This window comes from Chiloscyllium plagiosum, unplaced genomic scaffold (genome assembly GCF_037043375.1).
Source record: "Chiloscyllium plagiosum isolate Xiang-an unplaced genomic scaffold, Cpla_swu_hap1 HiC_scaffold_7, whole genome shotgun sequence".
Taxonomy (NCBI): domain Eukaryota; kingdom Metazoa; phylum Chordata; class Chondrichthyes; order Orectolobiformes; family Hemiscylliidae; genus Chiloscyllium; species Chiloscyllium plagiosum.
This window is the reverse complement of record NW_028270145.1, coordinates 102,841,991-102,855,342: the sequence shown is the minus strand read 5'-3', so window position 1 is coordinate 102,855,342 and position 13,352 is coordinate 102,841,991. Positions and strand designations below refer to the sequence as shown.

The 13,352-nt window shown below is 41.9% G+C and overlaps 1 protein-coding gene across 3 annotated transcripts in view; it reads right to left on the bottom strand.

Moving 5' to 3' along the window:
* LOC122551780 (contactin-associated protein-like 5) overlaps window positions 1-13,352 on the bottom strand; it is a 1,290,980-nt gene that overhangs the window by 434,316 nt on the left and 843,312 nt on the right. For 2 of the 3 annotated variants that reach the window (XM_043694243.2, XM_043694244.2), the window contains one exon: window positions 4,502-4,702. In XM_043694243.2, the coding sequence (XP_043550178.2) occupies window positions 4,502-4,702 (201 nt within the window). The remainder of the gene's footprint in view (window positions 1-4,501; window positions 4,703-13,352) is intronic. The other variant, XM_087989330.1, reaches the window with a different exon arrangement.

Below are 13,352 nucleotides of genomic sequence, written 5' to 3'. Positions count from 1 at the left end.
CCACCTATCCACTCCAACCTCTCTTCCCTGACCTATCACCTTCATCTCCTTCCCCACCTACCTATTGTACTCTATGCTACTCTCTCCCCACCCCCACCCTCCTCTAGCTTATCTCTCCATGCTTCAGGCTCTCTGCCTTTATTCCTGATGAAGGGCTTTTGCCCGAAACGTCGATTTTGCCTGTCCTCGGATGCTGCCTGAATTGCTGTGCTCTTCCAGCACCACTAATCCAGCATATGAAACAGGAGTAGGTTGCTCCATTATTAAACAGGATCATTGCTCATCCAACATTTCTCATGTCTATTTTTCTACCCTTTCTCCATAACCCCTGATTCGCCAACTGATCAAGAACCTATCTACCTCAGCCTTAACATTCATAAGGAGTCTCCTCCCACAGATGTCTGTTCAAGGAATTCCAAAGACAGATTCCCCACTGAGAGAAGAAATTCCTCTTCATTTCAGTCTTAAATTGGTGCCCTTTTATTTTAAGACTGCCCTCAGGTCCCAAGCTCTCCCATGTGATAAAACATCCTCTCAACATTTACTCTGTCATGTCCCATAAGAATCCAATACATTTCAAATACGATCGCCTCTCATTCTTCTAAATTCCAAAGATTAGAACATATGAACAAAGGAAAAGGTGTAGGCTTTTCAGCCCCTCAAGCCTGTACTACCATTCAGTGAAATCATGGCTGATCTGTGGCCGATCTCCATATACTTGCCTTTGACTCATATTCCTTAATTTCAGAATGAACAATTGCTCTAGCATCAATTGGAGTAACCTACGCTCAGTAGACAATCCCTCTATAGCAGTGATTATCCGATGAAACCTTCTCTGAGAAACCTCCAATTAAATAATACCTTTTCTTAAATAAAGGGATCAAAATGTCTCTCAGTACTCCAGATATGGTCTCAATGGCACCTTGTATAGTAATACTATTCTAACATTCCAACTCTCTTGAAATAGCAGCCAATATTCCATTAGCCTTCTTGATTATGTCCCATGTCAGAGTCTTACTTGGCTGTATTCTAAAAAACTTCACCATGCTCAGATATAATGCTATTTCTGGTAAGTTTATAAGTCTTTTCATTTAATTACACACAGTCCTGAGCTTCCTTTGTTTTTCACCATTGAATTGAATTGAATTGAATGTATTGAACTGAATTGAATTGAATTTACTGTCATGTGTACCGAGGCACAGTGAAAAGCTTTGTCTTGTGAGCAATACAGGCAGATCACAGAGTTAAACAGCATAGATAAGTAAATAATAGGTAAACAGCAGCAAAACCAAAAACAGAGATACAGGCGAATGTTAAGAGTTTGTGAGTCCATTCAGTATTCTAACAACAGTCGGGTAGAAACTGTTATGAAACCAGCTGGTGTGTGTGTTCAGGCTTCTGTGCCTTCTCCCCGATGGTAGAGGTTGTAGAAAAAAAATTGCCAGGGTGGGATGGATCTTTGAGAATGCTGGCAGCCTTTCCTTGACAGTGGGCCGAGTAGATGGATTCTATAGATGGGAGGTTGGCCTTTATGATTGTCCGGGCCAAGTTCACCACTCTCTGTAGCCGTCTCCGATCTTGAATGATACAGTTGCCATACCAGGAAGTGATACATCCAGACAGAATGCTCTCAATGGCGCACCTATAAAAGTAGACAAGGGTATTTGCCATCATGCCAAATTTCCTCTGCTGCCTGAGGAAGAAGAGACGTTGTTGGGCCTTTGTAACCAGTGCGTCCACATGAAGAGTCCAAGAAAGCTTGTTGTGGATGACCACTCCCAGGAGTTTGACACTCTACACTCGTTCCACCTCTGTGCTGTTAATGTGTTGGGGAGCATGAGTAACATCCCACCGAAAGTCAATAATGAGAGACCTTTTTGAGTTTTTGCACCTTGAAGGAACATACAGCTGCTACAACTCATGTAATAGCTGTTTAAAGAAAAACTATCCATTAAAACGTATGGTCATACCTTTCAATGTATTTTCCCAGTCCACCTCACAAGGTTTGTTCCTTATTCCTTTATTCAAGTTTAATTCTCTTACTTGAGATGGAATACTCTCACTTTCAAATATGATGTAAAATGTTATCATATTGTGATAAAAAATCCCTCAAAGTTCTTTCACATTGAGATTACTAAATAGTTCTTATTCATGACATAATCCTAGAAGTAAATATTAGAATTAGAATTCAATATATTGTCATGCGTACTCAAGTACTGAGGTACATGAGTACAATGAAAAGTACACAATGTCACTAGTCCCAGCATCATCTTGCATACACATACCTAGGTTCAAAATCTTAGGTACAAAGTAGAAATGTAAAGAAACAAAGTTAAAAGTTAAACATGACAGTCCTATGTAGTTTTGAGTAAAAATATTAATATGTGCTGGCAGAAACAAAGCAGCAAGACTTTGAATTGGGTCATTAGAATTCTGCTCAAAAGAACAATCCCTAGCACACTCCAGAAACTCATCCTCCACAGTTTTAGTGTTCACTTGGTTTAGCAAGTCTATATACAGATTGAAGTCATCCACGATAACTGTGCTTTGCTACATGTGCCTCTCCTGATCACTATCATGCCTCAAATTGCCACTGTGACCAGTAAATAACACCAACCAATTTCTGTTTCCCTTATTGTTTCTTAGTTCAACCTATGCAAGTTCCATTTATTCTTTTGATTTGATCTCATCCTTATTATTGGTGTAACTTCACCTTTTTTTTTTCTTGACTGTCCTTCCTAAACATCAAACATCCATGATTATTTAATTTCCTGTTCTAGCACTGTGGAGCCACATTTCTGCATTAGCAATCCATGTATTTCTATTTGTATCTTTATTATGTCTACCTTGTTGAATGCAACATGCATTCAGGTAGAATTCCAATATCTTTTTATTATCATTCCATTTTCAAGGCATACCCGATGCTTGACTTTGTTTCTCATGTCTTCGAGACTTTTTATGACTTGCTGTTACCAACGTTACCATCTTTGAATTTGGGCTTCCCCTCAGGTTCCCATACCCCTGACAACTCAGCCAATATCACTTAGCAAGTTTCCCTGTGACGATATTGAAATAACTTGACAGAGGTTGGTATCCCATCACCAAGTCATCCTTGATTTACATGTGGGGAGTCCTTGACACTGATCCAGCTCCCTCAGAGCCAGCTCTCAGAGTGAACAGGATGTCTGACATTCCTGTTCTAATCAGTTTCTCCGATTGGATCAGATTAATTGCCCCAATCAGTGAACTCAGATTCGATGAGTCCACCTGGCTGTTCTCATTACAACCACTACAGATATCAGTCACAGTCCCATTAATTCGCAACACATTCAGGTTTGTACAGGTTCCTCCTCCCCTAGTACCATTCCAAGTTCCTCATGAATCTGATTGTATCTGTCTATACCAATTTGCCAGCTGGAAATACAATCAATCAATCCATCTGTTTTAGTAGGACAAAAAAAGGTTAAGAAAAACATTTTTTTGCAATTAATGTACTAGAGATCCATGTTGAGATTTTAAAAGATGAGTTGGACCAGCTTTTATCATTTTCAAGTTTTACTGGTTTATCCTTCTGACATTCAATAAATAGATGGACAAATGTTAAAAAGGAACACAGTGAACACAAATATATTGAGTCCAAAACTCATGAATTTGGGATAAATTAATCTTTGCTGTTCCTGCATTCGAGGTAGGAATTTGTGAAAATGGGATGCTAAGCAATAATAATAATGAAAAATTCCACCACAGCAGTTGAGTCAATCTACATCATTCTCACACAATCAACAACATTACAGAATAACCAACCGTCAACACAATTTTAACAGAATTGTTAAACAATTCTCATATATGAATCTGAATATACATCTTCACAAACAAAACATTTCTTCCTTGGGCTATATCCAGACTGTGTACCAAAATCAGTTGAAAATCCATGCATAGGTTTTGTTTACAAACTACCAGGGAGTGGAGAGGGAGACGCAACCTCCTTAACCTTCAAAGGCAGATGTAATTGTTCATTGTGATAGCATCTATTGTTTCTGTTGAGTTGGTTTCCTCGATTCTACCAACCATTATACAAGGCAGTGTTCCTTGACCTCACTTCTGAAAAGCATTTAAAACTCTTTCCCCCAGACTCTCCCATAAACAGAAATGCCACTAATCTTATCAATGCTTTGTAAAATCCTGAAAATCTCAATCAAATTATCCCATAGCCTTTTATATTCCAAAGGATACAAGCCTCAAGCATTACGTGATCACAGCTTTGTACTTAAGTCCAAATAAAACCGAGTAGAATCCAGTTCTGTATCCTTTCAATATTACATCTATGTCACTCCTCTGATCGCCTATTCAGTTTACATCAGATTATCTGTATTTTACATATACAGAATAATTATAAGAAAACCACATGAAAACAAATGACCTTGAGCAAACCATCATCATGAATTCAACTCCAGAAATTCCATTTCAGTGTAATTCCACACAATGTCGACCTCGCACTTACCAGGTGTGTTTAAAAGGCGTGACTTTCTGCAATGGTAAGACACTTCCTGCTCGCAGTAGTCCATGTTGTTAATCATGGCTTGTAATTGTTCCGAGTTAGCTGTGTAACTCAAATGCACGAGATGAGGCTTGCCAGAATTGGAGGCTTGGACCTTGGTTAGCTCTGTGTTGTTGTGCTGCGTCACTGTCCATGTCTTGTCTTCTGTTAAAAAGAGTAAAAAATGACATCTAAACAAAACACAAAGCAACAGCATTAACCTCCCTAATCAAAAACTATACAGACAATAACTTCAAGAGCTCATTGAAGCTGCAGTTAGGGCTTTGACACAGGAAGCTCCCTCCATCTCTTCCATACCATGATATATTCAAAGACCGGTGTCAATAAACACGTTTAATAAATAATTAGCATGCTTGCAGACAAAAATATTTTGTTTTGTGTAATATTTGAGTCCTAGATTCTCGGATGAGCTCACCAATTTTCAATAAGCAGAGTGCACAATGTATAGTGGTGTGAAAATCGAGATGAATGGTTATTTGGGGATTTGAATTTATTCTTAGGAATTTATCTCTTTCACTCTGAATTCATCCTTTCAACATGTGAATAATTATTTCTGTGTTCAGTTTTACAACCAGATCCAATGCAATTTTCCCTTTCAGCTTGGACAGAGTGGTGCTATTCATCCGAGATGGTCACTGAAGAATTATCGAATAAATGGAGATGTAAGAGATAAATGTTCTTTGTGACATGATTAATTGGTCTCCATTCAAAGCAATTGTAGTTTTATGCCCTAAATTATAAAGAGGACAAAAAGAGTTAACTAGGTTTCTAAAAAGAACAGAGAAACAAGAGCTGTCCATTCAGCCTCGGGCATTTGATCTACCATATCATTAGATCATGACTGATCTGTATCATAGTCCCAGTTATTTGGTTTTGTCCTGTAACACATGATGCCCTTGACTAAAAACAATCGATCATTCCTCGTCTTGAAATTCACAAATAATCGACAGTCTCAATTGTTCTTTTAGGACAAGAGTTTCAAAATTCCACTACCTTTCCTCTGAAGAATGTTTTTTTTATTCACTCACAGGACATGGTGTCACTGGCTGGCCAGCATTTATTACCAAACCCCCACTTGCCCTCAAGAAGGTGGCGGTGAGCTGCTTTCACGAACCACTGCAGTCTGTAAGTAGACCCACAATGAAGTTAGGGAGGGAATTCCATGATTTTGTTCCATTGACACTGAAGGAACTGCAATATATTTCCAAGTCCAGATGGTAAGTGGATTGGAGGGGACCTTGCGGGTGCTGGTGTTCCCAAATATCTGCTGGAAGTGCTTGTGGTTTTGGAAGCTGTTGATAGAGATCTTTGGTGAATTTCGACAGTACTTTCTGTAATTATTACAAACTGCTGCTACTGGGTGTTGGTGGTGGAGGGAGTGCATGTTTATGGATATGGTGCCAGTCAAGTTGGTTGCTTTGACATGAATGGCTTCAAGCTACTTGAGCAGAGTTGTACTCTGTCGAACAGTGTGGTGCTGGAAAAGCACAGCCAGCCAGGCAGCATCCGAGGGGCAGGAGTATCAACATTTCAGGCAGAAGCCCTTCATCAGGAATGAGGCTTGTGGGCCAAGGGGGGGCTGAAAGATAAATAAGAGGGGGGTGAGGCTAGGGGGGAGGCTATTGGGAATGGGATAGGTAGATGAAGATGGGGTTGAAAGTGATAGGTTGGAGAGGATCCTTGTAAGGGGAGGAGGAGAACTTCTTCAAGGTAGGCATCCTGGAAGAGTACTCTTTTGAGCAAGTGGGGAGTGTTCCATCATATTCCTGACGTTTAACTGTTGGGCAGACTTTGGGGAATCAGGAAGTAAGTTACTTGGTGCAGTACTCGGTGCTTCTGACATGCTCTTGTAGCCATTGTGTTTATGTGGTGAGTCCAGTTGAGTTTCTTGTCAATGATAACCCCCCAGGATATTGATATTGAGGGATTCCATGATGGTAGCAGCATTGAATAGAAGTGGTCAGATTGCCTTTTATTGGAGATGGCATCTGTGTGGCACGAATATTATTTGCCACTTGACAGCCTAAACCTGCATATTGTCCAGACCTTGTTGCATTTGCACATGGACTGCTTCAGTATCTGAGGAGTTGCAAATGGTGCTAAACATTGTACAATCATCAGCAAACATCCCCACTTCTGACCTTATGATGAAGGTAAGATGATTGATATCATTAATGAAGGAACTGAAGAAGGTTCAGCCGAGGAGACTAACCTGAGGAACTCCTGCAGAGAAGCGCTGAAGTTGGATTGATTAACCTCCAGCTACCCAAAACATCTTCCTATGTGTCAGCAGTTTTCCCCAATACCCATTAATTCCAGTTTTGCTCAGGCTTGATGTCACACTCAGTCATGTGTGGCCTTGATGTCAGGTGCTGGCAGTCTCTCCTCACCTCCAGAATTCAGCTCGACGGTTCATGTATGAAGCAAGGTTGCAATGAGGTCAGGAGCCTGATAGCTCTGGCAGAACCCAAACTGGGCACCAGTGAGCAATGTTTCCTTACATCACTTCGAAATGATCCAGTTCTAATATTGAGGTAATGTATCCTTGTTAACTCCCCATCCCATGTCCCACCTCACCAGAGGAAATAGCTTCTCTCAATCTATTGGGGAAAACATGCTGGAAATCATGGCCTATTATTCCTGAAATCATCACAAAAGTTGTAGATTTTAAAATAAGTGTATAAAATTCCCCAAGTTACCTGATTTTCAAGCAGAGTTAATGAAAAACATGGTTGAGGTATTTATCCACAACAAGAATTACTATTTATTACAAGCAAGCAAACTCTACTTACTGGTCAACAATTATAAAACATGCAAAACTACTGATAAAGCAATAATTGTCGGAAAGTTCCCTCTTTTACACACACAAACACACACACATATGCGCGCACACACACACAAACAAATAGGAGAAATGAGAATTCTGAGAACAGAAAATCTGGGAACACAGTTCACTGGGCCCTCTTCATAGACTCCCTACAGTGTGGAAGCAGGCCATTCAGCCCAATGAGTCCACACCGTCCCTGTGAAGAGCATCCCACCTTGACTCAACACGCTCCACTTATCGCATCTGCATCACTCCACATTTCCCATGGCTAACCCACCTAGTCTGCACATCTTTGGACACTTCAGGGAAATTTACCATGACCAGTCCACCTAACCTGCACACCTTCGGAGTGTGGGAGGAAATCAGAACACTGGAGGAGACCCATGCAGACACAGGGAGAATGTGCAAACTCCACACAGTCAGCCGAGGCTGGAATCAAACCTGAAAAAGGTAGGACTTGAATCCAGACTTCCTGGCTCAGAGGCAGGGATACTACCACTGCATCCCAAAAACTTTATTGTGTTTGTCAATGTTTTTATTTAATGTGAAGAATGGAATAGGTGGTGGTGATCAATTGACTGAGCACAAAAATCACAGAGAGATCCTGTGAGGGCAGAAAGAGATGGAAGACTGTGAAGTCAAAGAACAAAGAAAATTTACAACCCAGGAACGGGCCCTTCGGCCCTCCAAGCCTGAACCGATCCAACCCTACTGTCGAAACCTATCACCCACTTCCTAAGCATCTGTATCCCTCTGCTTCCCACCTACTCATGTATCTGTCCAGTAACATCTCAAATGAATCTACCGTGCCTGCCTCTACCACGTCTTCTGGCAATGCATTCCAGACACCCACCACCCTCTGTGTAAAGAACTTGCCACGAGTATCCCCCTTAAATTTTCCACCTTTCACCTTGAAAGCATGACCTCTCGTTATTGAATCCTTCACTCTGGGAAAAAGCTTGTCTCTGTCCACCCTGTCTATACCCTTTATGATTTTATAAACCTCAATCAGGTCCCCCCTCAATCTCCTTTTTTATAATGAAAACAAACCTAATCTACTCAACCTCTCTTCATAGCTAGCACCTTCCATACCAGACAACATCCTCATAAACCTCTGCACTCTCTCCAAAGCATCCACATCTTTTTGGTAATGTGGTGACCAGAACTGTACACAGTATTCTAAATGCGGCCAAACCAATGTCTTGTACAATTTTAACATGACTTGCCAGCTCTTATACTCAATACCCCGTCCAATGAAGGCAAGCCTTCTTAAAAATCACACAACACCAGGTTTAATTGGAAGCATACTAGCTTTTGGAGCGATGCTCCTTCATCAGGTGATTGCAATCCATATATGCCTTCTTAACCACTTTATCCACCTGTGCAGCAACCTTCAGGGTACAATGGACCTGCACTCTCTGCCCATCAACTTTTCCCAAGGCTCTTCCGTTCATTGTATAATTCGCTCTAGAATTAGTCTGGCCTAAATGCATTACCTCACATTTGTCTGGATTGAAATCCATATGCCACTTTTCCATCCAACCCTCCAGTCTATCTATATCCTCCTGTATCCTTTGACAGTCCCTTATGATTTCTGCTACTCCACCAATCTTTGTGTCATCTGCAAACTTGCTGATCATACCAACAGTGCCCTCTTCCAGATCATTTATGTATATCACAAACAACAGTGGACCTAACACTGATCCCTGTGGAACACCACTGGTCACCTTTCTCCCATTTGAAGAAACTCCCTTCAACTACTACTGTCTGTCTCCTACTGCTCAACTGGTTCTTTATCCACCTACCTAGAACATCCTGCACACCATGTGACTTCACTTTCTCCATTAGTCTACCATGGGAAACCTGATCAAACGCCTTACTAAAGTCCATGTATATGACATCAACAGCCCTTCCTTCATCTATCAACTTGGTCACTTCCTCAAAGAACTCTATTAAATTGGTAAGGCACAAAACCATGTTGCCTATCACTGATAAGCCCATTCTTTTCTAAATATAAATACAGCCTATCCCTCAGTACCCTCTCCAGCAACTTTCCCACCACTGAAGTCAGGCTCACTGCTTTATAGTTCCCAGGAATATCCCAGGGGGACAACATGAGCAACCTTCCAGTCCTCTGGCACCTCACCTATATTTAAGATATCTGTCAGGGCCCCAGCTACTTTCTCTCTCACCTTCCTCAGCAACCTGGGATACATCCCATCGGTCCTGGGGATTTGTCCACCTTAATAACCTCTAGCCTATCCAACACATCTTCTCCATACTAATCAAACATCTATCTCTTATCTCAAGATTCATCATGTTCCTCTCCTTAGTGAACACTGATGCAAAGTAATCATTCAGAATCTCACCCATTCTCTCAGGTTCGACACACAACCTTCCTTCATTATCCTTTAGTGGATCAACCCTTTCTTTAGTTACCCGCTTGCTTCTTATTCTGCTTAATTCTGCTCACTAAAGCTGTTTCATGACCACTTTTAGCCCGCTTGATTCCTCGTTTAAGACTTGTCCTACTCAAAGTTTGTGAGAAGATTTGAAGCTCGGGTGCTTGTTGTTGTGGTTCTGTTCGCCGAGCTGGGAATTTGTGTTGCAGACGTTTCATCCCTTTTCTAGGTGACATCCTCAGTGCTTGGGAGCCTCCTGTGAAGCGCTTCTGTGATCTTTCCTCCGGCATTTATAGTGCTTTGAATCTGCCACTTCCGGTTGTCAGTTCCAGCTGTCCGTTGCAGTGGTCGGTATATTGGGTCCAGGTCGATGTGCTTATTGATTGAATCTGTGGATGAGTGCCATGCCTCTAGGAATTCCCTGGCTGTTCTCTGTTTGGCTTGTTCTATAATAGTAGTGTTGTCCCAGTCGAATTCATGTTGCTTGTCATCCGCGTGTATGGCTACTAAGGATAGCTGGTCGTGTCGTTTCGTGGCCAGTTGGTGTTAATGGATGCGGATCGTTAGCTGTCTTCCTGTTTGTCCTATGTAGTGTTTTGTGCAGTCCTTGCATGGGATTTTGTACCAATGTAGAGCAAAACCAATGTAGTGTACAAAATCCCATGCAAGGACTGCACAAAACACTACATAGGACAAACAGGAAGACAGCTAACGATCTGCATCCATGAACACCAACTGGCCACGAAACGACACGACCAGCTATCCTTAGTAGCCACACACGCGGATGACAAGCAACATGAATTCGACTGGGACAACACTACTATTATAGGACAAGCCAAACAGAGAACAGCCAGGGAATTCCTAGAGGCATGGCACTCATCCACAGATTCAATCAATAAGCACATCGACCTGGACCCAATATACCGACCACTGCAACGGACAGCTGGAACTGACAACCGGAAGTGGCAGATTCAAAGCACTATAAATGCCGGAGGAAAGATCACAGAAGCGCTTCACAGGAGGCTCCCAAGCACAGAGGCTGTCACCTAGACAGGGGACGAAACGTCTGCAACACAAATTCCCAGCTCGGCGAACAGAACCACAACAACTTGTCCTACTCTTCCGATATTTCCCCAGGGCTCATTCTGTTCTTAGCTGCCCAGACCTTATGTATGCTCCCCTTTTCCTCTTGGCTAGTCGTACAATTTCTCCTGTCATCCACGGTTCACAAATCTTGCCCTTCCTATCCTTTGCCTTCAACGGGACGTACCTATCCTGCACTATCTTTGAAAGCCTCCCACATCTCAAATGTGGACTTTCCTTCAAATAGCTGTGTCCAATCCACATTTCCCAGCTCCTGCCTAATTTTCATATAATTGGCCTTGGCCCAGTTTAGTACTCTTCCTTTAGGACCACTCTCATTTTTATCTACAAGTATTCTAAAACTTACAGAATTACACTGTTCCCGAAGAAATCACTCACCGCAACTTCTATCACTTGTCCTGCCTCGTTCCCCAGTACCAAGTCCAATATAGCCCCTTCTCTCATCGGGCTATTGACATACTGGTCTAGTAAACTCTCCTGGACGCTTCTTACAAATTCTACTCCAATCAGACCTCTGACGTTTAGTGTATCCCAGTCAATGTTGGGAAAATTAAAATTTTCCATCACCATTACCCTGTTGCCTCTACATCTTCCCATAATCTGTTTACCTATTTGTTCTTCTACCTCATGCTCACTGTTGGGAGGCCTGTAATACAGCCCCAACAATGTAACTGCACCCTTCTTATTCCTCAGCTGCACCCATAATGCCTCACTACCCAACACCCCCATAGACTCCTCTTTTAGCACAGCCGTTATATCATTCCTGATCGGCAATGCAACTCCACCTCCCCTTTTACTTCCCTCCCTGTCATGTCTAAAGCGTCTAATTTTTTTTTTTAGATTAGATTACTTACAGTGTGGAATATATCCTGGAATATTTAGTTGCCAATCATGCCCTTTCTTCAACCAAGTCTCTGTGATTGCAATAATGTCATACTCCCAGGCATCAATCCAAGCCCTAAGTTCATCTGCCTTACACATTATACCCCTTGCATTAAAGTAGATGCATTTCAGGCCACCAGTTTTTTTGTGCTCACCTGTTCTCTGCCTACTCTTCCCCTTATTAGTGCTATCTTCATAATTCTTACAGTCTCCAGTCTCTACCTCGCTGCCTACTTGTTTTCTCTTCTGGTTTCCAGCCCCCTGCCACATTAGTTTAAAACCTCCCCAACAGTAGTAACAAAAACTCCCCCAATAAACTGTGTCAAAAACTGAAGGTCAATTAGTTTTCTGTCTCAGCAAGGTTCAGATACAAATTTGACACATCGTCCTAATTCTTATGTTGTTAAGAAATGTGCATGCTGAATGCAATTTTATTCCTTAAATGTGTATATGTGCTGGCAATATCCAAAATAAAATTAGTACTCTTTCAGTATGTTTCAGGTATAAATATATTTCCACAAATCTTGGGGTAGGGCACAAAGGAAAATTGTCCCCGATGTTTGTGATAAATTTTCTAATATTCAAATCATCTCACAATTACGAAGTGAGTTTCTGCTTTTCTCTCAGCAGAATGTTACAGGCAACATGCTGCTTTTTCACTTCCACAGCATGTCTGTGTTGTGCCAACATACAGCACCTCCCCTGTCCAGCTCACAGCCTGGTTAAAAACAAAAGGGTGCATAGGAGAGTAGTGGTAAGAGACCAAGGAATGCTGGGTCTCTGAATCTACCCTTAAGATCCATGATTTGAGACCAAACAAACTGCAGATGTTGGGATCCAAGGTAGACAAGTAGACGGCTGGGAGAACACAGCAAGCCAGGCAGCATCAGGAAGTGGAGAAGTCAATGTTTCCACGATAGCAAATTGAGGACAAGCAAGGCTACGTTCTTTCTGATAATCCACACCACATGGCAGCGTCCAGCAGACAATGGAAACCATTATTTAATAATGAATGCCAAAGGGAGGGTGTGATGCATCTCTGAGACTTTTCCTCAACAGGAAACCTCAGGAAGTGAGTGTGCTTTTTGCAGGGGAAAAGGCATGGTGGGAACAGATTGAATTGGAACTTTGGAAAGGAAATTAGATATATTAATCAAGACAAAAAGTTCGCAGAGCTTTGGGGAAAGACTGGTGCTAGCGTGGGACTTTTGTAAAGATTTAATGTGGTCAGCTGAGTAAGTTCCTTTTGTGCTGCAACATATCCTGGTCTGAAAATGTAAGTGGGTCAAACTTACACCGGCGGAGAAGAGATTTAATAGTTGAGGTGGGGTGAGGAACATGGTAATCCACAGGAAGAATCCTTACCATGTTTGACCTGAAGCCATGAGACTTACTGAGGTCCAGAAATCCCAGGGAAAGCCCATCCTCACTGTGCTTCCACCCCTGATGGACAGGACACATGCAAGGGTTGTCATAGTGATGTTTGAACATTGTGAGGTCTGATATCACAAGGACAACTATGTCAGGCTTGAAGGGTCTGTGGGATAGCTCTCTGAATTTTGGCTCCCAGATATCTGTA